General features: G+C 52.7%; 1 protein-coding gene and 2 long non-coding RNA genes across 8 annotated transcripts; 2 read left to right on the top strand and 1 right to left on the bottom strand.

The window, feature by feature from the left end:
- Window positions 1–721: 721 nt before the first annotated feature.
- LOC102138584 (uncharacterized) lies at window positions 722–11,525 on the top strand. 4 transcript variants are annotated; one of them, XR_012428366.1, is made up of 3 exons: window positions 722–929; window positions 10,441–10,520; window positions 11,405–11,525. It is a non-coding gene; the product is annotated as an uncharacterized lncRNA (long non-coding RNA). The 4 variants fall into 4 exon arrangements; XR_012428367.1 differs by lacking the exon at window positions 11,405–11,525 and adding an exon at window positions 11,158–11,284; XR_012428365.1 differs by lacking the exon at window positions 722–929 and adding an exon at window positions 4,269–4,407.
- Window positions 11,526–11,529: 4 nt separating this feature from the next.
- On the bottom strand, window positions 11,530–19,403 carry MRPL4 (mitochondrial ribosomal protein L4). 3 transcript variants are annotated; one of them, XM_005587933.5, is made up of 9 exons: window positions 19,307–19,403; window positions 19,148–19,220; window positions 18,910–19,060; window positions 16,952–17,003; window positions 14,751–14,868; window positions 13,247–13,353; window positions 13,054–13,163; window positions 12,892–12,968; window positions 11,530–11,968 (listed from the first exon to the last, which is right to left on the bottom strand). In XM_005587933.5, exons 1-9 carry the CDS (start codon window positions 19,361–19,363, stop codon window positions 11,823–11,825), a joined length of 891 nt encoding a protein of 296 aa, XP_005587990.4. In that variant the 5' UTR covers window positions 19,364–19,403; the 3' UTR covers window positions 11,530–11,822. The 3 variants fall into 3 exon arrangements, with proteins under 3 accessions (XP_005587990.4, XP_073881928.1, XP_045235880.2); XM_074025827.1 differs by lacking the exon at window positions 13,247–13,353; XM_045379945.3 differs by lacking the exons at window positions 13,247–13,353; window positions 16,952–17,003.
- A 1,106-nt stretch (window positions 19,404–20,509) lies between these two features.
- Window positions 20,510–26,782, top strand: LOC135968466 (uncharacterized). The gene is made up of 3 exons (XR_010583297.2): window positions 20,510–20,633; window positions 25,619–25,713; window positions 26,525–26,782. It is a non-coding gene; the product is annotated as an uncharacterized lncRNA (long non-coding RNA).
- The last annotated feature ends 381 nt before the right edge of the window (window positions 26,783–27,163 follow it).

Genomic DNA, 27,163 nt, shown 5'->3' with positions numbered 1-27,163 from the left:
GGAAACCTCGCGCCTTCCCCTCCGGAACAAATGCTGCTGTATTTCCGGACTGAGAGGGTGCCAGGGCCGAGCAGGGTCGTCCTCCCTCTCTGGCCGCTGCAGCTCCGGAATTTCCGAGCTAAAGCAATCGGGCGGCGGTGGCGGGGCGATGACCCCGGGGGCTGCTCCCGGTCCACACGCCTCCAGTTCCCCGGCCAGGCTAAGCTTGAATCACGGTCTACACCGCGCTAAGCGGTTTATTAAGTACTGTTAAATACTGCCAACTACCCCGGAGAGTGGGGACTGTTACTGTGTCCATTTCACAAAGCAGTAAACTGAGACTCCAGGCTGCGAAGGGATCCGAACTCAAGTCCTCTCTCTCCAGTTTACGCAGGCCTCTTTAATCGAGTGGATGAGCCCCTTGCCTGGGTGGGGGACCAGGAATCCTCCCCGGGCTCCCTCCCCTGAGGGGTGCCCCTCCCCCTAGGGTCACGTCCCCACCCAGCTGACACGGGCATTTCTCAAGAAGCGGCCAGAGCAGAGCCAGGCACCTCCCGGCTAACGTGAACCGTGGGAGTGACGATGCGCCGTCTCACCACGTCCGGGGAAATCGGTGTCCTCTCTCTACACCCGTGGGCACTCACATCCCCGCGGCCTCCTCGCTTCCCCTTTCGGCCTTGGCCGCGGGAGCGTCTTTACAGCTCCCAGAAAAAGGAAGGAAGCTGCGTGATCCCCATGCGCCGAGCCCTTCCGCTGGCGTCCCAGGCTCCGCGGGGAAACTGAGGCGGCTAGCTTGGATCTTGACGAGGGAGGAGAGGGGGGCGCTCGAAACCCCTACCTGTCGCTGGGAAACTGAGGCAGCAGCCCCCAGGCGCCGAGGCGAGGCAGGGAGAAGGGGCGCTCGAACCCCTTCCTGCAGCTGGGAAACAAGGCAGCCCCCAGGCTCCGAGGTGAGGCAGGGAGAGGGGGTGCTCGAACCCTTGCCCTCCGCGCGAGGCTCCCGCAACCCAGGCGCGTGCATTAAATATGAGTGGGTGTTTGCTTGGCCACCGCCTGTGCGTGTGACCCCAAGACTCGACATCCACCACGTCGAGGCTGGGGACTCTGAAGTCTCCAAGCGCCAAGTCGCGCCGCCTAAGGCTTTCCTGTTGTGGGGCTAGCGCGGCGTCGCCGTGGAGATCTCAGAGGGGCCAGGGAGGTCGCGCAGCAGAAAGGGAAGCGAAGGGGCCTGGGACGCGCAGGCCCTTCCTATCGGGGAAGGGGGCTGCGAGTCACTGGCCATCCAGAGACGCATATTTTCCCCGCCTCGGTCATTCCCAAGGAATTTCCACGGGGTTATTTTTTTCTTGGGGGGCTGAGGGGTACTGAATTCCCGCCCCGGAACGGCCTGAGCAAAGTCACAGAGTGGGACTGGGGACGTCCCTGGTCCTCAGACGGCCTGGGAAAATCCTGCGCAACGGGTTCTTCCTCGGGCGGGTACTACGGACTCGCGCCCCAGCCCGAGGTGCGCGGGCGGCGAGCTCCCCCGCGCGGTCCAAGTCCCACTTGCAGCCACAATGGCGCCGTTCTTTTCTCAACATGTGGCTCAATGTTTATTAAGCGCCTACTGTGTGCTTGGCATCCTTTCAGGTACTGGGGACGCAAGAATGAACAGAGTCAGATAAAAATCCAGCTGGGCGCGGTGGCTCCCGTCTGTAATCCCAGCCTTTTGGGAGGCCGAGATGGGAGGATCCCTTGAGCCCAGGAGTTCAAGACCAGCCTGGGCAACATAGGGAGACCCCGTCTTTACACAAATACAAAAATTAGCTGAGTGTGGTGGTGCACCCCTGTAATTCCACCTACTTGGGAGGCTGAGGCAGGAGAATCTCTTGAACCCGGCAGGCGGAGGTTGCAGTGAGCCAAGATCCATGCACTGCACTCCAGCCTGTGTGACAGAGTGAGACTATGCCTCAAAAAAAAAAAAAAAAAAAAAAAGGAACATCCAGGAGACAAGCGTGGCTGGAGCAGGCTTAGCAAAGGAAGAGACTGGAGGAGAGGAGCAGGCAGGGAGATGACAGGGCAGATAAGTGAAAGTGCCTGTCACCTGGGGAGGACTTTGTTGTTTTGTCTGTTTGTGAACCCCAGTCTCATTCTGTCACCCGGGCTGGAGTGCAGTGGCGTGATCTCGGCTCACTGCAACCTCTGCCTCTCAGGTTCAAGTGATTCTCCCTCCTCAGCTGGGGCTACAAGGGTGCGTCACCATGCCTAATTTTTGTATTTTTAGTAGAGATGGGGTTTCGCCAGGTTGGTCTCTAGCTCCTGACCTCTGGTGATCCGCCCACCTTGGCCTCCCAAAGTGCTGGGATAACAGACTTGAGCCACCATGCCCGGCCAGGACTTTGGTTTTTATGCCCAGTGAGGTGGGAGCTATGGAGGGTTGTGAGCGGAGGAAGGACCTTGCCCTGACTCAAGTGTTCACAAGGGCCCAGTTGAGGCTTCAAGAGCTGCAGTTAGGAAATGGGAGAGGTGGTGACTGTTGTAGTCCAGATGAATAATGGGGCCTGGACTGGGCAGTGTGCTTGGAAAAGGGCTGAATTTGACATCCGTTTTGGAGACTGGGCCAACTGGAGGTGCTGGGACAAGGGAGATGACTCCTTGATCAGGGTCCGAGCCTTTTTGAGATGGGAGTGGGATGGCCATGGTGGGGGGCAGGCTGGCAGAGGGAGGAGGCACCTACCAGTCCTCTGCTCCTTTAAGCTTTTTCTCAGGGAAAACGGAAGCAGAGATTCCCCAGACCTTTGCTTCTATCTTCAGGAAGGGCAGGGTTTCCTCCCGGGTGCCAGGCAGTCTCAGGCAGGCCAAAGAATGGCCTCAGACCAGAGGCTGCCCACCGAGGGCAGAAGCCATCCCATGGTGTCCCATGCAACCGCCTTGCATTTCCCTCAGCCTGTAATGCTCTTCCCTTCATCCCCAACAAGGCTGGCTCCTCCTGTCTTGTGGCCTGAGCTTTCTGCTAAAATAATATCCCCCTACTCCATCCTGGGCCACATCCTGGGCGTTCCTTTACACTCACCTTAATATTTGAATTGCTGAACTCTTCACTTGCTGAATTTCTTTTTTATTTTTTTGAGACAGAGTCTCGCTCTGTCACCCTGGCTAGAGTGCAGTGACACGATCTTGGCTTGCCACAACCCCTGCCTCCTAGGTTTAAGTGATTCTCCTGCCTCAGCCTCCCAAGTAGCTGGGATTACAGGCGTGTGCCACCAGGCCCAGCTAATTTTTGTGTTTTTAGTAGAGACAGGGTTACACCATGTTGGCTAGCCTGGTCTCGAACTCCTCACCTCAAGCGATCCACCCACCTTGGCCTCCCAAAGGGCTGGGCTGGGATTACAGGCATGAGTCACTGCTCCCGGCCTATTTAAATTTTTTTTCTTTTTCTTTTTTTTTTTTTTTTTTTTTAGACAAAGTCTTGCTCTGTTGCCCAGGCTGGAGTGCAGAGGTGTGATCTTGGCTCGGCTCACTGCAACCTCCCAGGTTCGAGAAATTCTGCCTCAGCCTCCCAAGTAGCTGGGATTACAGGTGCCCACCGCCATGCTAATTTTTTTTTTTTTTTTTTTTCTGAGATGGAGTCTTGCTCTGTGACCCAGGCTGGAGTGCAGTGGCACGATCTCGGCTCACTGCAATCTCCACCTCCCAGGTTCAAGTGATTCTCCTGCCTTAGCCTCCCAAGTAGCTGGGACTACAGGCGTGTGTCACCACGCACAGCTAATTTTTTGTATTTTTAGTAGAGACAGGGTTTCACCGTGTTAGCCAGGATGGTCTTGAACTTCTGATCTCATGATTTGCCCGCCTCAGCCTCCCAAAGTGCTGGGATTGCAGGCGTGAGTCACCGCACCCAACCAACTTTTGTATTTTTATTTTACTTTTTATTTTATTTATGTATATTTTTGCGACACAGTCTTGCTCTGTCTGTCACCCAGGCTGGAGTGCAGTGGTGCAATCTTGGCTCACTGCAACCTCCACTTCCCAGGTTCAAGCAATTCTCTTGCCTCAGCCTCCCAGGTAGCTGAGATTACAGGTATGCGCCACCACAACCAGCTAATTTTTATATTTTTAGTAGAGACGAGGTTTTACCATGTTGGCCTGGCAGGTCTAGAACTCCTGACCTCAGGTGATCCACCCACCTTGGCCTCCAGAATGCATGAGCGCCACTGTGCCTGGCAGACCTTATCTTTGATTACAGATTTCTTCTGGGGAATAGCTTAGTTTGTGGTTTTGTTTTTCAAAACTCTGCTTCAGCAAAGATGTGGGGGGAAAAAAAGGCTACGGAAACTCATCTGATTCCGGTTATGATGATGGAAGACAGCCACCAGGAAACTCTCCCGGAAGAATGGGCCGGATCAATAATCTGAGTGGTCCCAGTCCTCCAATGGCCGATGAATGAGGAAGGTAAATATCTGTTCTAAGAAGCAGACAACTGGACATGCACATTCATAGCAGAAGCAAACCATCAAGAAGTAGAGGGAAGGTGGGGTGCAGTGGCTCACCCCTGTAATCCCAGCCCTTTTGGAGACCGAGGTGGGAAGATTACTTGAGGTCAGGAGTTCAAGACCAGCCTGGGCAACACAGAGAGAGCCCGTCTCTACAAAAAAAAATAAAAAATACAATTTAAGGCCGGGTGCAATGGCTCACACTTGTAATCCCAGCACTTTGGGAGGCCAAGGCAGGCAAATCACCTGAGGTCAGGAGTTCGAGACCAACCCGGCCAACATGGTGAAACCCTGTCTCTACTAAAAATACAAAAATTAGCCTGGCATGGGGACGCGCACCTGTAATCCCAGCTACTTGGGAAGCTGAGGCAGGAGAATTGCTCGAACCTGGGAAGCAGAGGTTGCAGTGAGTCAAAATCACGCCACGGGACTCCAACCTGGGCAACCGAGTGAGACTCTGTCTCAAAAAAAATAAATAAAAGAAAATTTTAAAAGTGGAGGGCTGATCATGCTGGACAAGCAAATAAAATGTGTATGTCTAAACAACAGTTGCTGACCAGGCAGCTGTCATCCCAGCACTTTGGGAGGCCGAGGTGGGTGGATCACTTGAGGTCAGGAGTTTGAGACCAGCCTGCCCAAACTGGTGAAACCTCATCTCTAGTGAAAATACAAAAATTAGCTGGTCATGGAGGCACAAGCCTGTAATCTCAGCTACTTGGGAGGCTGGGGCATGAGAATCTCTTGAACCCAGAGGTGGCAGAGAGCTGAGATCATGCCATTGTACTCCAGTCTGGGCAACAGAGTGAGATCCATCTCAAACAAATAAAACACACAAGGATTGCTCTGTCTTCACAAATGAACCAGGTCATGCTGGAAATTCTCTCTGCAGGGACTGGCCTGACTAACATTCAGTTCTCTAAATAAATGCACATTTATCTCATTATCATTTTTGTGTAGTTAAGCATTAACAGGTTGTTGTTGTTTTTGTTTTGTTTTGTTTTGAGATGGAGTCTCGCTCTGTCACTCAGGCTGGAGTGCAGTGGCGCAATCTTGGCTCACTGCAGCCTCTGCCTCCTGGGTTCATGCCATTCTCCTGCCTCAGCCTCTCAAGTAGCTGAGACTACAGGCACCCACCACCACACCCGGCTAATTTTTTGTATTTTTAGTGCAGACGGGGTTTCAATGTGTTAGACAGGATGATCTTGATCTCCTGACCTCGTGATCCGCCCACCTCAGCCTCCCAAAGTGCTGGGATTACAGGCGTGAGCCACCGTGCCCGGCCAGCATTAACATAGTTTTAATAAATATTTTTTTGAGCCAGGCTTGGTGGCTCATGCCTGTAATCCCAGCACTTTGGGAGGCCGAGGTGGGGGGATCATGAGGTCAAGAGTTCGAGATCAGCCTGACCAACATGGTGAAACCCCGTCTCTACTAAAAATACAAAAATTAGCCAGGAGTGGTGGCGGGCACCTATGATCCCAGCTACTCGGGAGATTGAGGCAGGAGACTTGCTTGAACCGGGGAGGCAGAGATTGCAGTGAGCCGAGATTGCACCACTGCACTCCAGCCTGGGTGACAGAGCAAGACTCTGTCTCAAAACAACAACAACAACAAAAAAAAAAAACCATAAAAACAAACAAACAAACAAAAGCTGTGTATTCTGTACTCTTAGTGTCACCTTCTCCAAATTCTGAAATACAGCTCCTTATTTATTTATTTATTTAGAGATGAAGTCTCGCTCTGTTGCCCAGGCTGGAGTGCAGTGGCGCAATATCACCTTGCTGCAACCTCCGCCTCCAGAGTTTAAACGATTCTCCTGCCTCAGCCTCTCGTAGCTGAGAATACAGGCACCCGGCACCACGCCCAGCTAATTCTTTTGTATTTTTAGTAGAGATGGGGTTTCACTGTGTTGGTCAGGCTGTTCTCAAACTCTTGACCTCAAGTGTTCCACCTGCCTCGGCCTTCCAAAGTGCTGGGATTACAGGCGTGAGCCACTGCTCCCAGCCACAAAAAAGATTTTAAAAATAGAAAGGAGAGGGCCAGGCTCAGTGGCTCATGCCTGTAATCTCAGCACTTTGGGAGGCTGAGGCGGGCGGATCACCTGAGGTTGGGAATCCGAGACCAGCCTGACCAACATGGTGAAACCCTGTCTCTGCTAACAATACAAAATTAGCGAGGTATTGTGGAGCATGCCTGTAATCCCAGTTACTCGGGAGGCTGAGGCAGAAGAATTGCCTGAACCCGGGAGGCGGAGGTTGAGATTAGCCGAGATTGCGCCATTGCACTCCAGCCTGGGCAAGAAGAGCAAAACTCTGTCTGAAAAAAAAAAAAAAAAAAAATGAAAAAAATAGGCCAGGTTCGGTGGCTCACGCTTGTAATCCCAGCACTTTGGGGGGCCAGAGTGGGTGGATCACCTGAGGTCAGGGGTTTGAGACCAGCCTGACCGATATGGTGAAACCCTGTCTCTACTAAAAACACAAAAATTAGCCAGGTGTAGTGGTGGCTGCCTGTAATCCCAGCTACTCTGGAGGCTGAGGCAGGAGAATCACTTGAATCCAGGAGGCGGAAGTTGCAAGTGTGCCAAGATCGAGCCACTGCACTCCAGCCTGGGCAAGAAAGTGAGACTCTGTCTGGAAAAAAAAAAAAAAAGAAAAAAAAAAAGGAGAAATTTGGACACAGAAACAGACACATACCCACAGGGACAACGTCATGTAAAGATGAAGGTGGAGACTGAAGCAGTGTGGCTACAAGACAAGGAATGTCAAATATTGTCAGCAAAGCAAACGGCCAGAGGCTAGGAGAGGGATCTGGAACAGACTCCCTTAGAAGGAGCTAATCCTGTTCTTCGTCTTGGATTTCCAACCTCCAGAAACAGGAGAGAATAAATTTCTGTTGACTAACCCCCCCAACCCCCACAGTTTGTGGCACTCCTACAGCAGCCCTAACAAACTCGTATACCCCACCTATTTAATTAACTAATTAATCCATTAATTCCTTCATTCATTATTCATTTTTTTTCGAGACCAAGTCTTGCACTGTCACCCCAGGCTTGAGGGCAGTGGTGTGACCTCGGCTCACTGCAACCTTCGCCTCCCGGGTTCAAGCGATTCTCCTGCCTCAGCCTCCCAAGTAGCTGGGATTATAGACACCTGCCACCATGTCCCACCAATTTTTGTATTTTTAGTAGAGACGGGGTTTCACCATATTGGCCAGGCCTGTCTTGAACTCCTGTCCTCTAGTGATCCACCTGCCTTGGCCTCCCAAAGTGCTGGGATTACAGGCCTGAGCCACTGCTCCGGCCTATTTTTTTTTTTTTTTTTTTTGAGACGGAGTCTCACGCTGTTGCCCAGGCTGGAGTGCAGTGGCGCGATCTCGGCTCACTGCAAGCTCCGCCTCCTGGGTTCACGCCATTCTCCTGCCTCAGCCTCCTGAGTAGCTGGGACTACAGGCGCCCGCCACCGCGCCCGGCTAATTTTTTGTATTTTTAGTAGAGACGGGGTTTCACTGTGGTCTCGATCTCCTGACCTTGTGATCCGCCCGCCTCGGCCTCCCAAAGTGCTGGGATTACAGGCTTGAGCCACCGCGCCCGGCCTCCGGCCTATTTTTTATAGAGACGAGGTCTTGCTGTGTTGCCCAGGCTGGTCTCAAACTCCTGGCCACAGCCTTCCAAGTAGCTGGGACTGCAGGTGCATGCCACCATGTCCAACTATGCCAATTATTTTATTTTATTTTATTTTATTTATTTATTTATTTATTTATTTTTTGAGACGGAGTCTCGCTCTACCGCCCAGGCTGGAGTGCAGTGGCCGGATCTCAGCTCACTGCAAGCTCTGCCTCCCGGGTTCACGCCATTCTCCTGCCTCAGCCTCCCGAGTAGTTGGGACTACAGGCGCCCGCCACCGCGCCCGGCTAATTTTTTGTATTTTTAGTAGAGACGGGGTTTCACTGTGGTCTCGATCTCCTGACCTTGTGATCCGCCCGCCTCAGCCTCCCAAAGTGCTGGGATTACAGGCTTGAGCCACCGCGCCCGGCCTCCGGCCTATTTTTTATAGAGACGAGGTCTTGCTGTGTTGCCCAGGCTGGTCTCAAACTCCTGGCCACAGCCTTCCAAGTAGCTGGGACTGCAGGTGCATGCCACCATGTCCAACTATGTCAATTATTTTATTTTATTTTATTTTATTTATTTATTTATTTTTTTTTTGAGACGGAGTCTCGCTCTACCGCCCAGGCTGGAGTGCAGTGGCTGGATCTCAGCTCACTGCAAGCTCCGCCTCCCGGGTTCACGCCATTCTCCTGCCTCAGCCTCCCGAGTAGTTGGGACTACAGGCGCCTGCCACCGCGCCCGGCTAGTTTTTGTATTTTTTAGTAGAGACGGGGTTTCACCGTGTTAGCCAGGATGGTCTCGATCTCCTGACCTCGTGATCTGCCCGTCTCGGCCTCCCAAAGTGCTGGGATTACAGGCTTGAGCCACCGCGCCCGGCCATATGCCAATTATTTTAAAGCACATTCTAGGCAGTGTATGATAGTTGTCTTTTCTTTTCTTTCTTCTTTTTTTTGAGTCAGGGTCTTGATCTGTTGCCCAGGCTGGATTGCAGTGGTGCGATCTCAGCTCACTGCAGCTTCTACCCCCAGGGCTCAGACGATCCTCCTGCCTCAGCCTCCAAAGTAGCTGGGACCACAGGCACACCACCATACCCTATTCTATTTTTAGTAGAGATAGGGTCTCACTATGTTGCCCAGGCTGGTCTCAAACTCCTGTGCTCCCACCTCAGCCTCCCAAAGTGCTGGGATTACAGGCATGAGCCACCAGGCCTGTCTGTATCTTTTTTTTTCTGATGCCTGTTTTTATCCTCAATCTGGCTGAGGGATTCCGGTGTGGGGGAATACGTTCTGACCCACTTCTTTTGAAAATCTGTCTGGGCAGCAGTTGGTCTCACCATGTTTCCTGACAGGTATGACGCAGACTGAACCACATTTATACTCCTGGCTGCAACTCTCCAGGCTGGGCCAGGCACTGTCAGGCCAACAGCTGGGTGTTACTCTAGGCCTTGATGCCCCAACAAGACTGGCAAGAGGAACAGTAGTGAGGCGGCATTTTCTTCTGAGCTTCGGCACGCCTTTAACTGTGTGGGTTTTTTTTTTTTTTTTGAGATAGTCTTGCTCTGTCGCCAGGCTGGAGTGCAGTGGTGCGGTCTCGACTCCTGCAACCTCCGCCTCCCGGGTTTAAGTGATTCTCCTGCCTCAGCCTCCTAAGTAGCTGGGACTACAGGCACCCACCACCACGCCCAGCTAATGTTTTGTACTTTTAGTAGAGACTGGGTTTCACCATGTTGGCCAGGATGGTCTTGATCTCTTGACCTCGTGATCCACCCACCTAGGCCTCCCAAAGTGCTGGGATTATAGGCGTGAGCCACTGCACCTGGCCTTAACTGTTTTTTTTTTTTTTTGCTGTTGTTGTTTTTGAGACCGAGTCTCACTCTGTCACCCAGGCTGGAGTGTAGTGGCGTGATCTTGGCTCACTGCAAGCTCTGCCTCCCGGGTTCATGCCATTCTCCTGCCTCAACCTCCTGAGTAGCTGGGACTGCAGGTGCCCGCCACCACGACCGGCTAATTTTTTGTATTTTTAGTACAGACAGGGTTTTACCGTGTTAGCCGGGATGGTCTCGATCTCCTGACCTCGTGATCCACAAGCCTCGGCCTCCCAAAGTGCTGGGATTACAGGCGTGAGACACCACGCTCGGCCAACTGGTTTTAATAGCTTTTTCTTTTTTATTTAGTCAAATCTGCTGCTTCAAGGAGCAAAGTCTATGTCCACTGAGGGTGTTTGGAGAATGTGTTGCAATCTCCGAAGGCAATCCCGAGAGAGGAATTCCAGAGAGGTTTTCAGTCAGGGGTGGCCCAGCACGTAGGGATGGTTGTGTGACTGCTTAGCCTGGCCAGGCCCACACAGGCAGAAGGCAGTCCTGATTGACTTTATTTTATTTATTTATAGATGGAGTCTCCCTCTGTCGTCCAGGCTGGAGCACAGTGGCACTATCTTGGCTCACTGCAACCTCTGCCTCCTGGATTCAAGTAATTCTCCTGCCTCAGCCTCCTGAGTAGCTGGGATTACAGGCACCCGCCACCACTCCCGGCTTGGCCAGGGTGGTCTCAAAACTCCTGACCTCTGGTGATCCACCTGGCTGAGCCTCCCAAAGTTCTGGGATTATAGGCGTGAGTCACCGCACCCAGCTGGTTGACTTTAAATAAATCGATCACATTGTCTGCATTATAGTCTGTTATGGCTGTTAAGAAAAATTAACTTGGCAGGCAAACAACCTCAGCAAAATCAAAAATTGGGATGCTGTTTTTTTTTTTTTTAAGACAGTGTCTCACTTTGTCACCCATGCTGGAGTGTGGTGGCTCACTCTGCTCACTGCAACCTCTGCTTCCTAGGCTCAGGTGATCCTCCCACCTCAGCCTCCCAAGTAGCTGGGACCACAGGTAGACACCACCATGCCCACTTAATTTTTGTATTTTTTGCAGAGACAGGGTTTCACCATGTTGCCCAGGCTGGTCTGGAACTCCTGGGCTCAAGTGCTCCTCCCACCTTGACCTCCCAAAGTGCTAAAGTTACAGGTGCGAGTCACCACGCCCAGCTGGTGTTTTTAAACATGTGCTTATCTGCTCACTTACAGCAAGACATTTACTTTTCTGACTGTGCTTACAGGAAGTCACTCTGAAAACTCAGGTTTACACGACATCTAATTGCACAATCAAGCACACGCTCTCAGACTGCATGAAGTAATGTCGCAGACAGGACTGCAAACACTCTCGGGGTGGGAATGGCTGGCAGCAGTGCTCAGGAGAAGGATGTGGCAGGAGTCAGCTCCTAGGAAGCGCTGGCGCCCACGCACCTGTGAGCTCCGGGAGTCTGACTCACCGGGTAAGTGAATTCTTGTAATTTCCACAAACAGCCCTGGGGTTCCCTGAAACCAGACTGTGAGCCTCTTGAGATGGCGGATCCTCAGCGGTGCCCAGAACCCGGGAAGGAGCCCAACGTGCCCAATGCAGTTATTAAAAATGACACTGAGAAGTTATCTGTTTATCCTCCTTGATTCAAAAATACAATTTATTTTAAAAACAAAGAGAGAATGGATGCAGGAGCCCGCCTGGGCTCTCTGTGGAATCGCCCCTTCCCAATGGCGATGGCCACTCCCTGTGGCCTCAGTTTCCTCCCTGGAATGAGGGGGTCCAGGTGGCACCGTCCTCGAAGGGTGGGCGTGGGCCTGAGGCTCCCAAGTCAGCCACGGGCTCTGCCTGGCTCAGAAGAGGTGCTTCACATCACGAGCGGTACGGGGTGGCCACCGGGCCCTGGGTAGCGTGGGGCGGGGGTCAGGGGAAGTTGCTGTAGGGCAGGTTGAAGGGGTAGAGGGGTTTGTAACGCGAGTCCTGCCAGAGCAGCTTGTCCTCCAGGAAGGCGATGGTGGGCAGCGTCAGGACCAGCGTCTGGTGCTTGAGCATGCTGTGCACATTTAGGCCTGGGGGCGGGGTGGGGGACGGTCAGGGCGGGGCTGCCTCTCTCCTCATCCCACCCACATTGGAGTCCCTTTGTGCTTACAGAAGAGAGACCTTCACCGTGGTCTAGTGTGACTTTGTGAGCCCAGCAGCCCAGGGCCAGACCCTGCCCGGCCGCTTGTTGCCTGTAAGCCTCTGGCCAAGGAGCTGCTCTCACATCATCATCTGCTGGCCGAGTCCCTCGGAATGCCAGGCTCGGCCCTGTGCCTGGCTGGGACTCCTGGCTCCCATTCCGGTGAGGGAGACCCAGGGCAAACGATGGGAGGGCAGGGGAGTGACGGGGTGGGTCATGCAGGGCCTGATGTGCCACCCTGAGGACTTGGGCTTTCATCCTGAGAGAGCTGGGAAAGCCAGCGAGGGCTGTGGGTTGAGGGACAGGACCTGACTCAGGCTCACGTCGCCATCTGGTGGCTGTGAAAGGAACAGACTGTGGCTTTGGCAGAGGTGACCTTGGAGCCTTTTTTTTTTTTTTGAGGCAAGAGTCTCGCTCTCTCCCCCAGGTTTGGGTGCAGTGGTGCGATCATGACTCACTGAAGCCTTGGCCCCCGGAGCTCAAGCTATCCGCCTAGCTCAGCCCCCTGAGTAGCTGGGACTACAGGTGCACACCACCATGCCTAACTTTTTTATTTCTAGTATAGATGGGAGCCTCACTATATTGGCCAGACTGTCTTGGCCTCCCAAAGTACTGGGATTACAAGCATGAGCCACCATCCCCAGCCAAGCACCTCTTTAGGAAAGATTATTGCTTTGGGCAAGCTGAGAGTTGGGTCTGGGCACGTGGTCACTGCCCAAGGCCACTCAGCGACCAGACGCTGGATTTGAACCGCTGTGATTCTAACAGTGGAGACTGCACGTGCACACTCTGGGGGCCTGGGCCTTAGCTCACCAACAGCCGGGATCAGGTTGAAGGTCTTGAGCCTAGAGGTGGCCTCCACGATGCTCTGTGGCATCTCCTCGTATGTCCTGTAAGAGAGGACAGGGAGTGGGGGTTGAACCCTCAGAGTACAGAGCTCAGGCCCCCTGCCCCTGCTCTGCCCTGTGTCCTCACAAGTCCACGAGGAGCACGGAGTCCCCCCAGCGGCGGTAGCGCGCCAGCTCCGTCAGGTACTGTGGGTCTCTGGTGGGCAGCTCTAGGGAGTCCATAATGTGCAGGTCATCCTGGTGAAAGGAAAGAATGGTTTGAGCCTTGGGTCCAGAGCAGCCCCACCTCTAGCAGCTGTCTGGGCCCCCCATGGCTATACCTGGGCCAGCTTGATGCTCAGTGCCACTTTGAGGCCCAGGGCCCGCACCTTCATGGGCAGCATGTAGTAGTAACTCGTGGGGCCCCGGGGGCCATGGGCAACACCTCCTGTGGGGACAGAGGCGTGTGAGCAGGGAGGGGCCACTGCAGAGCTTGGAGGTCAGCAATCTGCCGCAGTGGCTGGCATGGGGTGACAGGAGAGAGGGGGCACTGCCAGGAATCAGGCAGAGAGGGTGGGGCCTCAGGGGAGGCTGGATCAGGGACAACATGGGACCAGTGACTTTGCTTCACTGGGCTTCAGTTTCCCCAGCTGTCACACTCTGAGACAGGGCTGGCGAAGGTGGCTCATACCAGCACTTTGGGAGGCTGAGGACAGAGATCACTTGAGCCCAGGAGCTCAAGGCTGCAGTGAGCTATGATTGTGCCACTGCACTACAGCCTGGGCAATACAGTGAGATCCTGCCTCAAAAGCAAACAATAAAAAAAACAAATCACCTTGAGATCGGACAGTTCCTGCCTCATAGGACACCAGGAGTTATGGTGTGGATTCCGTCGAGTGGCTAGAGGGTGAACTTAACTCAAGCACAGCTGTTAATGCTGAAATTATGAGGAGGTTCGAACTTTCAGGTCTAGGGGGAGAGGGAGGCATCAGGCACACTTTCCAGTGGAGCTAGCAGTATGATTTGGGAGCAATAACAGTTGGGGAGACCCCTGCAAGCACCATGTGTTGGTGTCCGCCCTCGCCTGGGCCTTGGATATGCAGCAGAGAAGACGACAGACATGGTCCCTGCCCTCATGCCATTCACATTTCGGCAGGGCAGAAAAGAGGCTCAGCTGTAGAAGAAATCAGGGTAGCCCTGGGGGATGTGGAAGGAAAGGAGATCAAGGGAGGCTTCCTGGAGGAGGTGTGGCCCAGAACCCTGAAAGGTGAGGAGAGCTGGCCGGGTAAACAGGTGACGGGGTGGCTGGCACCACCCTGAATCATCTTGTTAGCATCCAAGAAAATAAAAAGTTAAAAACAAACCAACAACTACAACCAAAAAAAAAAAAAGAGAGTCATCTCTGCCTGGTCAGAGAGGGAAAGGAGGGGATGAGGGGGCAAGGTGTGCAGCCACCAGGGCCCACGATGACAAGGTCAGGAGTTCAGCTTCCACGCAAAGGCTGAGGGAGGTGGGAGATTTAGGAAGAGCTCTGCGGGTGCTGTGGGAAGCGTGGGTCAGAAGAGGATGACAGGAGGTGAGGTCAAGAGGGGCTGTGGCCACGGGCTGAAGAGGGAGGGCATGAGAGAAGGAGGAGTGGATGGCTCCCAGATCTGTCCCCCAACATGGGTAGCGAGGTCCAAGGACCTCAGTTCCAATGTCACCAGCCCAGTGGTTCCATGAGGTGGAGGGAACAGGGCTGACACGATACCACGCCAGATGTGCGCAGCTGTGTGTGAGTAAACACCCAGGTCCTTCCCTGGCTCCCCCACCCCTCTCTGCCCCCTCCACCCTGTCCCCAGTTACCTCCTCGCCAGAGTGGAGAGCGGATGCTGCCATGCCGGGCCCGCCCGGTGCCTTTCTGTGGCCAAGGCTTCCGGCCACCACCTCGTACCTCGGCCCTCGTCTTGGTCTTGGCATAGCTCTGGAGGCACAAAGTGAGGAGGGTGTCAGGTCCACGAGGCAGGTGTCAGGGAGCCGGGCAGATCAGTCCTGCCATGGGGAAGTCAGGCAGGAGGCACCATGATGATGGGCTCTCTCAGGCCAAGCACAGAGAGCCTGGGGACCGAGGGGGAGGGTAAAGAAGTCGGAGCTCCTGCCCCATGCCAGCCTCACAAAGGCAGGGGCTCTGCCGCCGGGCATGCAGGGGGTGCTCGGTATTTTCTGAACTATTGATTTTTTTTTTTTTTTGAGACAGTCTCACTCTGTCACCCAGGCTGTGGAGTGCAAGTGGTGCGACCTCGGCTCACTGCAACCTCTGATTCCTGGATTCAAGCGATTCTCCAGCCTCAGCCTCCCAAGTAGCTGAGATTACAGGTGCCCGTCACCATGCCAGGCTAATTTTTTTTTTTCAGATGGAGTCTTGCTGTGTCACCCAGGCCGGAGTGCAGTGGCGTGATCTCAGCTCACTGCAACCTCTGTTTCCCGGGTTCAAGCAATTCTCCTGTCTCAGCCTCCAGAGTAGCTCGGACGACAGGCGCCCGCCACCACGCCCAACTAATATTTGTATTTTTAGTTATTAGTAAATACTAATATTTAGTATTTTTAGTAGAGACGGGGTTTCACCATATTGGTCAGGCTGGTCTCGAACTCCTGACTTTGTGATCCACCCGCCTTGGTCTCCCAAAGTACTGGGATTACAGGCGTGAGCCACCGTGCCTGGGCCCGGCTAATTATTTGTATTTTTAGTAGAGATGGGGTTTTGCCACATTGACTAGGCTGTTCTGGAACTCCTGGCCTCAAGTGATCCACCTGCCTTGGCCTCCCAAAGTGCTGGGATTACAGGTGTGAGCCACTGTACCGGCCTATTTTTGAACAATTTTAATGTGGTTGTAGCTGCAAGGAGGGAATGACACAGACAGGGAGAATGAGGAAAGAGGAGCAGGGCAAGGAAATCAGGAAGAGCTCGGAATAGCAGACTGATGACTTTATTCCTAGGGTGATGGGGAGCCAGGGAAGGTGTGACAGGGGAAGGACTGGCCAGACCTCTGGGGTGGATGGATGAGACCCCAACTGGTAATGGATTCTTCAATGTTCTTGGCATAAAACCCAGACGCCTCCCCACTGCTCCCACTGGCCTCTGTGGCAACACTGGGTTCCTTGTGGTCCCTGCCATGGGGCCTTTGCACACCCCGTTCCTGTTATCTCTACCCTAGCCCCACTGCCTCTTTGATCTGGTTAGCTTCTCAGTAGACCTAAGGTTGAACATCCCGTTCTCTGGGACATGCTCATAATTACACATTGCGTATGACCATCTGACTCACGTTCACTTCTCCCATGACACTGTGACCTTCATTAGAATCGGAACTTTGCCCATCTTTTTCGGGGGGTTGTGGGGGAAGGGGTAGAGACTGGGTCTTGCTGTTTCCCAGGCTGGTCTTTCCTGGTCCCAAGCAACCCACCCACCTCAGCCTCCACTGCTGGGATTACAGGCCTGAGCCACTGCACCCAGCCCAACCTTGCCTGTTTTGTCCTTGTGGTCCCTGCTATATCCTCTCTCACCCACCACAATGCCCACATCAGTGAGTGATCAGAAAACAACTGAAAATGAGCTGGGCATGGTGGCTCACACCTGTAATCCCAGCACTTTGGGAGGCCGAGGCAGGTAGGTTCCTTGAGGTCAGGAGTTTGAGACCAGCCTGGCCAACATGGTGAAACTCCGTCTCTACTAAAAATACAAAAATTAGCCCACGTGGTGGCACACACCTATAATCCCAGCTACTCAGGAGGCAGAGGCGGGGGAATCACTTGAACCCAGGAAGCAGAGGTTGCAGTGAACTGAGATCGTGCCACTGCACTCCAGCCTGGGTGACAGAGTGAGACTCCATCTCCATCTCAAAAAAAAAAGAGAACTAAAAATGGACCCATCAGTGAGTGGCTCAGGAAACAGATGAGGCCCCAGTCGAGCAGTCCAGAGAAAACCCAGTGATGGGCTTCCTCTGGGTCCCATCCCCAACCTCCCCAGGAAGCTCCTCCTTCCTGCCACCTTGCTCCATTTAGGCACTCACAATCCTCTTGAAGTTCTTCTGCCACATGGCAACCTGGTGCAGGATGTCCAGCCTGCAGGGAGGAAGGACACATGAGAAGCCCAACTCTGCTTCAAAAGCCTCCACCTCCAATACAGGAAAACCCAGGATTCTCCCTTCCACCTCCGGGGCCCTGTGTGATTTGCTTCTGCCCCTCACTGACCCCATCTTGAAATTCTGCCTCAAGACCTTGGCACTTGCTCTTCCCTCTGTCTGAAACACTGTCCTGGATGGTTCCTTCTCAGCCTACAGGTGTCAGCCCCGATAACTGCTGAGAGGCGCCTCCTAAAGAAAGAGCCACCCTGACCAGGTGCAGTGGCTCATGCCTGTAATCCTGGCACTTTGGGAGGCCAAGGCAGGTGGATCACTTGTGGCCATGAGTTTAAGACCAGCCTGGGCAACATGGAGAAGCGATGTCTCTCCAAAATATACAAAAATTAGCTGGGCACAGAGGTACATATCTGTCATTCCAGCTACTCGGGAGGCTGAGGCATGAGAATTACTAGAACCCAGGAGGCAGAGGTTGAAGTGAGCCGAGAGCAAGCGTGCCACTGCACTCCCGCCTGGGCGACAAGAGCCAAACTTTGTCTCAAAAAAAAAAAAAAAAAAAAAGCCACCCCTTCTTGTTTTTCCTACCATTACTTTTTTCCTGCTATTACACTTGACTTATTGCCACCTTCTTAGGGGACTGGTTTGCCTCTCTAGTTCTATACCATTCCATACAGTCACATACTCAACATCTGAAACGTGCCCAGTGCTCCATGCTAAAATGTGATTTTGACATAGTTTTAAATACAGGTATTTAAATGTATTTACATTATTGAAATCAATTGCACCGGTTTTTTTTTTTTTAGATGGAGTCCGTCTCTGTTGCCCAGGCTGGAGTGCAGTGGTATGATCTCGGCTCACTGCAACCTCTATCTCCCTGGGTGCAAGTGATTCTCATGCCTCAGCCTCCAAAGTAGCTGGGACTACAGGCTTGCACTATGATGTCAGGGTAATGTTTGTATTTTTAGTAGAGACGGGGTTTCACCATGTTGGCCAGGCTGGTCTCCAACTCCTGGCTTTAAGTGATCCGCCCGCCTCGGCCTCCCAATGTGCTGGGATCACAGAGGTGAGCCACAGTACGCAGCCCCTACATTTTCTTTCCTTATTTTTTTTGAGACGGAGTCTCGCTTTGTCGTCCAGGATGGAGTGCAGTGGCACGATCTTGGCTCACTGCAAGCTCCGCCTCCCGGGTTCACGCCATTCTCCTACCTTAGTCTCCCGAGTAGCTGGGACTACAGGTGCCCGCCACCACGCCCGGCTAATTTCTTTTTGTATTTTTAGTAGAGACAGGGTTTCACCGTGTTAGCCAGGATGGTCTCGATCTCCTGACCTCGTGATCCACCCGCCTCGGCCTCCCAAAGTGCTGGAATTACAGGCGTGAGCCACCGCGCCCAGCGTGGCCCCTACATTTTCTTAGAGATGTTATGAACAGCAGGTTAACTAAAATGCAAACAGCCTCTTCCAGGCACCTAGGAATGGTTTAGTCTCTTTAGTGCTCTTATTTGCAAAAAACAATTAATAAAGATTATCAGCATTTCTATAAAACTTATTATGTGCCAGAATTAAGTCATTTACTCATCACAGCAACCTCCCGAGAGCTGACAAAATAGGGGCACTGAGGCACAAGAGGTGAAGGCAGGATTTGAACCTAATCAGTCGGGCTCCAGAGTTCCATCTCCCTAACCCTTAGAGGATGTCACCTCTCAGGCTTCAATCTCACACAGCGCTACAGCAGGGGAAACTGTCATCATCCCCCCCTTTGACAGGTGGAGAAAAGGAGGCTGTAGAAATCCAGCACTTTTCCAACGGTACAAGCCCAAAGTCATCCTGACTCCTGAACTCCCGCTCTTCATCCCTCTGCCACTCAGTTCACCATTACAGTCTTCGCTCACCTGGGCGCGGTAGCGAAAACATCGGGGTGCAGGTCGGCCAGGCCCACGCGCTCCTGCTCGAAGCCTCGCAGGGACTCGACCCAGGCCTGCACCGGGCGTCGATGAGCGGGTACCGGGAGCTCGACTTTGCGCAGCACGGGCTCCGGGAGACCTGGAGCGATGGCGGGGGTCAGGGGTTAGGGTCAAGGGTCAAACCTCTCTGTCGCTGACCCTCCTGGAGCCACCCCGGTTGCCTTACCCTCGCTCGCCACCGCCACCTGCTCCGGGTTCTCGGTCGGACGCGCTGCCTCTTCCGCCAGCGAACTCAGGCCCTGCAAGGGGTGGGCGAAAGTGAGAGACGACCCCTGGACACCCCCAAATTTCATCCTTCGACCACGCCTCCAGCCCCTGGCCTCACCCGGCAGCCTGTAGGCCGAAGCCAGGCGCGCGCCCCGGCCCGGATCAACTGCAGCATCGCCTCACAGCCTCCCACGCCGCGGGAGGTCAAGGCCACTGGAGCTTCGCGCGGCGCCGATGGATGACGTCACGCACGCGACGCCGCCCGATCCGCCGCGACTCACCCCTGGAAAGCTGGGTGTGTAAAACCGAAGATGGAGGGGGTCCGACCTGGCGTGCCCAGACCTCCACCCCAGGACTAATCCCCAGACCCAATTTTCACTCCTGCCTCAAGGACCCTCCACAACACTAGGTAACCGGACCTCACAGCAAGAAGCCCCAGCTTCCGTAGGCCTCGCCTACTTTGGGTCCCGCCTCCTACGAGCGGTGCAGGAACTCAGCCAATGAGACCTCTCTGGCCCAATTCAGCCAATGACTGCTAAGCCTGAAGAAGCGGCCCCCCGCCCATAAGTGGGCAGTTCTGGAGCGAGCAACTAAAGAATACAACCAATAACGCTTAAGCTTTTACTGTTGGTCACGCCCACCGGGCCACGCCTTCATTCCGCCTCCAAGGCTCTTGGAGATGGTTTTTTCTTTATCCAGTTAATGTCGTTTGTTTTTTTTTTTTTTTTTTGAGACGGAGTCTTGCTCTGTCACCCAGGCTGGAGTGCAGTGGCCGGATCTCAGCTCACTGCAAGCTCCGCCTCCCGGGTTTACGCCGTTCTCCTGCCTCAGCCTCCCGAGTAGCTGGGACTACAGGCGCCCGCCACCTCGCCCGGCTAGTTTTTTTGTATTTTTTAGTAGAGACGGGGTTTCACCGTGTTAGCCGGGATCGTCTCTCGATCTCCTGGCCTCGTGATCCGCCCGTCTCGGCCTCCCAAAGTGCTGGGATTACAGGCTTGAGCCACTGCGCCCGGCCTGTCGTTTGTTTTTTTATTTGTTTAAAGGAAGGGCCTTATTGCCCACAGAAATCCTTCAGGATTGGGCCTGCCAGACCATGCCTCCCAGTTTAGATTCCCCACGGCATGGCTATGTCCCCCCGAAACCCCTCAGATTAGTTATTTGTGTCCCCTACCCCCTAGACCAGGGTCCTGTACACTCTCAGACTTTCCAGGGCTCTCCAAGGACAGAACAAAAGTGGGGAGTCCACAGATCCTGGACTGCCTCCTTTGTCACCCCCTAACAAATCCGAATGCTCATTTTGTTTCTTTGTTTTGGTTTTTAGAGACAAGGTCTTGCTCTGTCGCCCAGGCTGGAGTGCAAAGGGCGAGAACATGGCTCACTGCAGCCTCGACCTGCAGAGCTCAAGGGATCCTCCTGCCTCAGTCTCCCGAGTAGCTGGTCTACAGGTGCGCACGCCCGGCTAATTTTTGTACTGTATTTTTTTTATTTTGTATTTGTATTTTGAGACGGAGTATCGCTCTGCCGCCCAGGACGGAGTGCAGTGGTGCGATCTCGGCCTCCCGGGTTCAAGCGATTCCCTGCCTCAGCTTACCGAGTAGCTGAGACTACGGGCGCCCGTCACCACGCCCGGCTAATTTTTTGTATTTTTAGTAGAGACGGGGTTTCACCGTGTTAGCCAGGATGGTTTCATTCTCCTGACCTCATGATCCGCCCGCCTCGGCCTCCCAAAGTGCTGGGATTACAGGCATCAGCCACTACGCCCGGCCCTAATTTTCGTATTTTTATTAGAGACAGGGTTGCACCATGTTGGCCAGGCCAGTCTTGAACTCCTGACCTCAGGTGATCCACCCACCTCGGCCTCCCAAAGTGCTGGGATTACAGGCCTGAGCCACCGCGCCCGGCCTAATGTGTGTGTGTATGTGTGTGTGTGTGTTTTGTTTTTTTGTTTTTTGTAGAGATGGCGGGGGGTGGGCCTCCCAATGTTGCCCAGGCTGGTCTTGAACTGGCCTCAAGCAATTCTCCTGCATGGGTCCCCCAAAGTGCTGGGATTACAGGCATGAGCTACTACCGTGGCCCACCCATTTTCAGGTTCTTTTTTTTTTTTTTTTTTTTTTTGAGACAGAGTCTAGCTCTGTCGCCCAGGCTGGAGTGCAGTGGCGCGATCTCGGCTCACTGCAAGCTCCACCTCCCGGGTTCACGCCATTCTCCTGCCTCAGCCTCCTGAGTAGCTGGGACTACAGGCGCCCGCCACCACGCCCGGCTAATTTTTTGTATTTTTAGTAGAGACGGGGTATCACCGTGTTAGCCAGCATGGTCTCGATTTACTGATCTCGTGATCCACTGTCCTTGGCCTCCCAAAGTGCTGGGATTACAGGCGTGAGCCACCACGCCCAGCCTAGGTTCTTTACCATGTTCCCGGTAGACCTCCAGGGGGCGCCACCGGATCATAGCAGACTTCCCTACCCGTCCAGAGCTGTCTACTTGGAGGTCAGCGCGTTCTGGACAGAGCACAGCTGTTGACAACCTGGTCTGTAAAGCAACCTCATTTTCCTCTGCTGGAAAAGGAGGTTATGAGATTTCAGTGACATAATGGAGGCAAAGCTTCCCATGCTTGGTACAAGGTGAAAACTCAATAAATAGCATTATTATTATTAATATTATTATTTTTTTGAGACAGAATCTCACTCTGTTGCCCAGGCTGGAGTGCAGTGGCATGATCTTGGCTCACTGCAACCTCCGTCTCCCAGGTTCAAGCGATTCTCCTGCCTCAGCCTCCTGAGTAGCTGGGATTACAGGCGTCCACCACTACACCCAGCTAATTTTTTTTTTTTTTTTTTTTTTTTTTTTTTTTGTATTTTTAGTAGAGACAGGGTTTCACCATGTTGGCCAGGCTGGTCTCGAACTCCCGACCTCAGGTGACCCACCCGCCTTGGCCTCCCAAAGTGCTGGGATGACAGGCATGAGCCACCGCACCTGGTCTCTACCAAAAATTTAAAAATTAGCTAGGTGTGATGGTATATGCCTGTGGTCCCAGCTAATGAGGAGGCTAAGGCAGAAGGATCACCTGAACCCAAGAGATTGAGGCTGCAGTGAGCCATGTTCATGCCACTGTACTCCAGCCTGAGTGACAGAGTAAGATCCTGCCTCAAAAAAAAAAAAAAAAAAAAAAAGTGGCTGGGTGCGGTGGCTCATGCCTGTAATCCCAGCACTTTGGGAGGCCAAAGTGGGCAAATCATGAGATCAGGAGTTCGAGACCAGCCTGGCCAACATGGTGAAACCTTGTCTCTACTAAAAATACAAAAAAATTAGCTGGGCGTAGTGGCAGGCGCCTGTAATCCCAGCTACTCAGGAAGCTGACTCAGGGGAATCACTTGAACCTGGGAGGCAGAGGTTGCAGTGGGCTGAGATCCCGCACCGCACTCCAGCCCGTGTGACGAGTGAGACTCTGTCTCAAAAAAAGAAAAAGAAAAAAAAAAGTATAGTGTATTTCTTTTTTTTTTTTTTTTTTTTTGAGATGGAGTCTCGCTCTGTCTCCCAGGCTGGAGTGCAGTGGCATGATCTTGGCTCACTGCAAGCTCCACCTCCCTGGGTTCACGCCATTCTCCTGTTTCAGCCTCCTGAGTAGCGGGGACTACAGGCGCCTGCCACCACGCCCGGCTAATTTTTTGTATTTTTAGTAGAGATGGGGTTTCACCGTGTTAGCCAGGATGGTCTCGATCTCCTGACCTCGTGATCAGACGTGAGCCACCGCACCTGGCCAGTATAGTGTATTTCATTGTGTATTTTATCCCTGCAAGAATAACTGAATGTGGCTGGGTGCGGTGGCTCACTCCTGTAATCCTAGCACTTTGGGAGGCCGAGGTGGGTGGATCACCTGAGGTCAGGGGTTCGAAACCATCCTGGCCAATATGGCAAAACCCCATCTCTACTAAAAATACAAAATTAGCGGAGCATGGTGGCGTGTGCCTGTAATCCCAGCTACTTGGGAGACTGAGGCAAGAGAACTGCTTGAACTTGGGAGGCGGAGGTTGCAGTGAGCTGATATCACACCATTGCACTCCAGCTTGGGCAACAAGAGTGAAACTCCGTCTCAAAATAAATAAATAAATAAATAACTGTGGATGCATGTTTAAGACTCTATGTATTTTGCAATTTTAAAGGGTCTTTTAATCCTTTATTTTGTTGCTGTTGTTTTTGAGACAGGATCTCACCCAGTCTGTAGTGCAGTGTAACGATTATAGTTCACTGTAGTCTTGAATTCCTGGCCCCAGATGACCCTCTGCTGCAGCCACCTAAGTAGCTGAGGCTACAGGCATGTGCCACCATGCCCAGAATTTTTTTTTTTTTTTTTTTGTAGAGATGGAGGTCTTGCTTTGTTGTCCAGGCTGGTCTTGAACTCCTGTTCTCAAGTGATGCTCCCTAACTGGCTAATGTTTGTATTTTCAGTAGAGACGAGGTTTCACCATGTGGGTCAGGCTGGCCTCAGACTTCTGACCTCAGGTGATCCACCCTCCTCAACCTCCCAAAGTGCTGGGATTACAGGCATGAGCCACCGCGCCTGGCCTATTGTATATTTTCATTGGTCTTTCATATACCTGGTAGAGAAAATTTCAAAAACTACAAAAAGATTACTAGGGTGAAAATTCTGTCTACTCTTATCTGTGCCCCCTACCCCCAGTTCTTCTCCTGGAAGCCAGCAGTACAATCAACCTCCTGTGTGTCTACTCCAAAATCCGGTGTATGATTTTACAGGCAGCTTTGCAAGTCTGTTCCACACCAGAGAGTTTAGATTTTACGAGGCAAATGATGGAACAGTACTTAGTTTTTTTTATTTTATTTTGTTTCATGGAGACAGGGTCTCGCCATGTTGCCCAGGCAGACCTCAGACTTCTGTGCTCAAGCGATCTGCCTGCCTTGGCCTCCCAAAGTGCCGTGATTATGGGTGTGAGTCACCTTGCCTGGCTTTTTTTTTTGAGACGGAGTCTCGCTCTGTCCCCCAGGCTGGAGTGCATGGCATGATCTCGGCTCACTGCAAGCTCTGCCTCCCAGGTTCACACCATTCTTCCACCTCAGCCTCCCGAGTAGCTGGGACTACAGTTGCCTGCCACCATGCCCAGCTAATTTTTGTATTTTTAGTAGAGACAGGGTTTCACCGTGTTAGCCAGGATGGTCTCGAACTCCTGACCTTGTTATTCCACCCCTCATCCCCCACAACAGATCTGTATCATTCATCCATGCCCTGTACCTTTTTTTGTTTTTGAGTCGGAGTCTCATTCTGTCACCCAGGGTAGAGTGCAGTGGTGCGATCCCAGCTCACTGTAACCTCCTCCACCTCCCAGGTTCAAACAATTCTCCTGCCTCAACCTCCTGAGCAGCTGGGATTACAGGCGGATGTCAGCACGCCTAGCTAATTTTTGTATTTTCAGTAGAGACGGGGTTTTGCCATGTTGGCCAGGCTGGTCTTGAACTCCTGACCTCAAGTGATCCCTCTGCCTCAGCCTCCCAAAGTGCTGGGATTACAGGCATGAGCCACTGCACTAGGCCGCCTGGCTTAGTTTCTTAGTGATTTATTAGGCACCTACTGTGCACCACCGGTACACCAGTAAATCCAGCAAACACTTTTGAGATATTCACAGTCTAATGCAGAGGCCTGAAGGATCAGAGTTCAGGAGGGGAGTCTACAGGGTCTGTGGGTGTCCATAGGAGGAATTCCCAACCACGGGGACAGGGACTTGGGGTGATCTTATGAAGCTGTAGCCTGAGAGCTAAGGCTTGAGGACTTTGTCCAGAGGAGAAAGTGTGTTTCAGGTTGAGAGAACAGCAGTCACAGAAGCCAGGACTAAGGAAAGACTGACAGGGGGACAGAGGTGGCTGAACCTTTCTGACTACCCACTGCATGCTTCCTTTGTTTCTGTTGTTGTTGTTTTTTGAGACAGGGTCTTAGTCTGTCACACAGGCTGGAGTGCAGTGGTGTGATCTCAGCTCACTGAAACCTCTGTGCTGGTGTGCGACTGTAGTCCCAGCTTCTCAGGAGGCTAAGATGGGAGGATAGCTTGAATCCGGGAGGCGGAGGTTGCAGTGAGCCGAGATTGCGCCACTGCACTCCAGCCCAGGTGACAGATCGAGATGCTGTCTCAAAAAAATAAAAAATAAAAAAGCAAATCTTCACTCCTGACCCTTCTGACCCTATTCTCTTGCCCTATATTAATACTTATCTTCTTCTTCTTCTTCTTCTTCTTTTTTTTTTTTTTTTTTTTGAGACAGTGTTCCACTCTGCCACCCAGGCTGGAGTGCAATGTCAAGATCTCAGTTCACTGCAACCTCTGCTTCCGGGGCTCAAGTGATCCTCCCACCTCAGCCTTTTGAGTAGCTGTGACTACACGCGTGTGCTACCACACTCGGCTATTTAAAAAATATTTTTTTTTTGTAGACACGAGGTCTCACCACATTGCTCAGGCTGGTCGCAGACTCCTCGGATCCAGCAGTCTTCCTGCCTTAGCCTCCCAAAGTGCTGGGATTACAGACGTGAGTCACCACATCTGGCCTAATGGTTATCTTCTTCTTCTTTTGAGATGGAGTCTCGCTCTGTCGCCCAAGCTGGAGTGCAGTGGCACGATATCCACTTACTGCAAGCTCTGCCTCCTGGGTTCACGCCATTCTCCTGCCTCAGCCTCCTCGAGTAGCTGGGACTACAGGCGCCCACCACCACACACGGCTAATTTTTTGGTATTTTTTAGTAGAGACAGGGTTTCACCCTGTTAGCCAGGATGGTCTCGATCTCCTGACCTCGTGATCTGCTCGCCTCGGCCCCCCAAAGTGCTGGGATTACAGGTGTGAGCCACCACGCCCGGCCTTTTTTTTTCTTTTTTCTGAGACGGAGTCTTGCTCTGTTGCCCAGGCTGGAGTGCAGTGGCGCGATCTCGGCTCACTGCAACCTCCACCTCCCGGGTTCCCTCCATTCTCCTGCCTCAGCCTCCCGAGTAGCTGGGACTACAGGCGCCTGCCACCTTGCCCAGCTAGTTTTTTGTATTTTTTAATAGAGATGGGGTTTCACCGTGTTAGCCAGGATGGTCTTGATCTCCTGACCCCGTGATCCTCCCGTCTCGGCCTCCCAAAATGCTGGGATTACAGGTTTGAGCCACCGTGCCTGGCCTTTTTTTTTTCTTTTAGACAGAGTTTTGCTTTTATTGACCAGGCTGGAGTGCAATGGCGCAATCTCAGTTCACTGCAACCTCTGGCTCCCGGGTTCAAGCGATTCTCCTGCCTTAGCCTCCCAAGTAGCTGGGATTACAGGCACCCACCACCACACTCGGCTAATTTTTTGTATTTTTAATAGAGACGGAGTTTCACCATGTTGGCCAGGCTGATCTCAAACTCCTGACCTTGTGATCTGCCCACCTCGGCGTCCCAAAGTGCTGGAATTGCAGGCGCGAGCCACTGCGCCTGGCTAAAAATGCTTTTTGTCTGCCTCTCCCATTAGAGTGTAAACTCCCCCAAGGCTGGAATTTTCCTCTATCCTATTACCTGCTGTAGCCTCAGCACTTGGCATAGTGCCTGGACCACAGTACATGCTCAATAAATGTTTCTTTAGTTCTTCTGTTTTTCTTTTTAGAGACAGGGTCTCACTCTGTCACTTAGGCTGGTGTGCAGTGGCATGATCATAGTTCACTGCAGGCTCCAACTCCTGGGCTCAAGTAATCCTCCTGCCTCAGCCTCCCGAGTAACTGGCACCACAGGCTTGCACCACCACACCCAGCTAATAAATGTTTCCTGAGTGAATTCCTTCATTCATCCTATTGCAGGGGTATTGCTAACAACAGAGGACTTTCTCTCTATGTCCCTGGGTCTTAAGTCTCTGTCCACCTGAGGTCACTGGGCACATAAGGTGCCCATACATGATTATTCATTCGGTAACACCGGTTTGAATCCAGGCGTTGCCACTAATTGGCTGGATGGCCTTGGTCAAGTGGCGAGC

The sequence above is a fragment of the Macaca fascicularis genome, chromosome 19, assembly GCF_037993035.2.
Source record: "Macaca fascicularis isolate 582-1 chromosome 19, T2T-MFA8v1.1".
In the NCBI taxonomy this organism is placed as follows: Eukaryota; Metazoa; Chordata; class Mammalia; order Primates; family Cercopithecidae; genus Macaca; species Macaca fascicularis.
The sequence above is the reverse complement of the archived record's forward strand: the minus strand, read 5'-3'. Positions and strand labels throughout refer to the sequence as shown.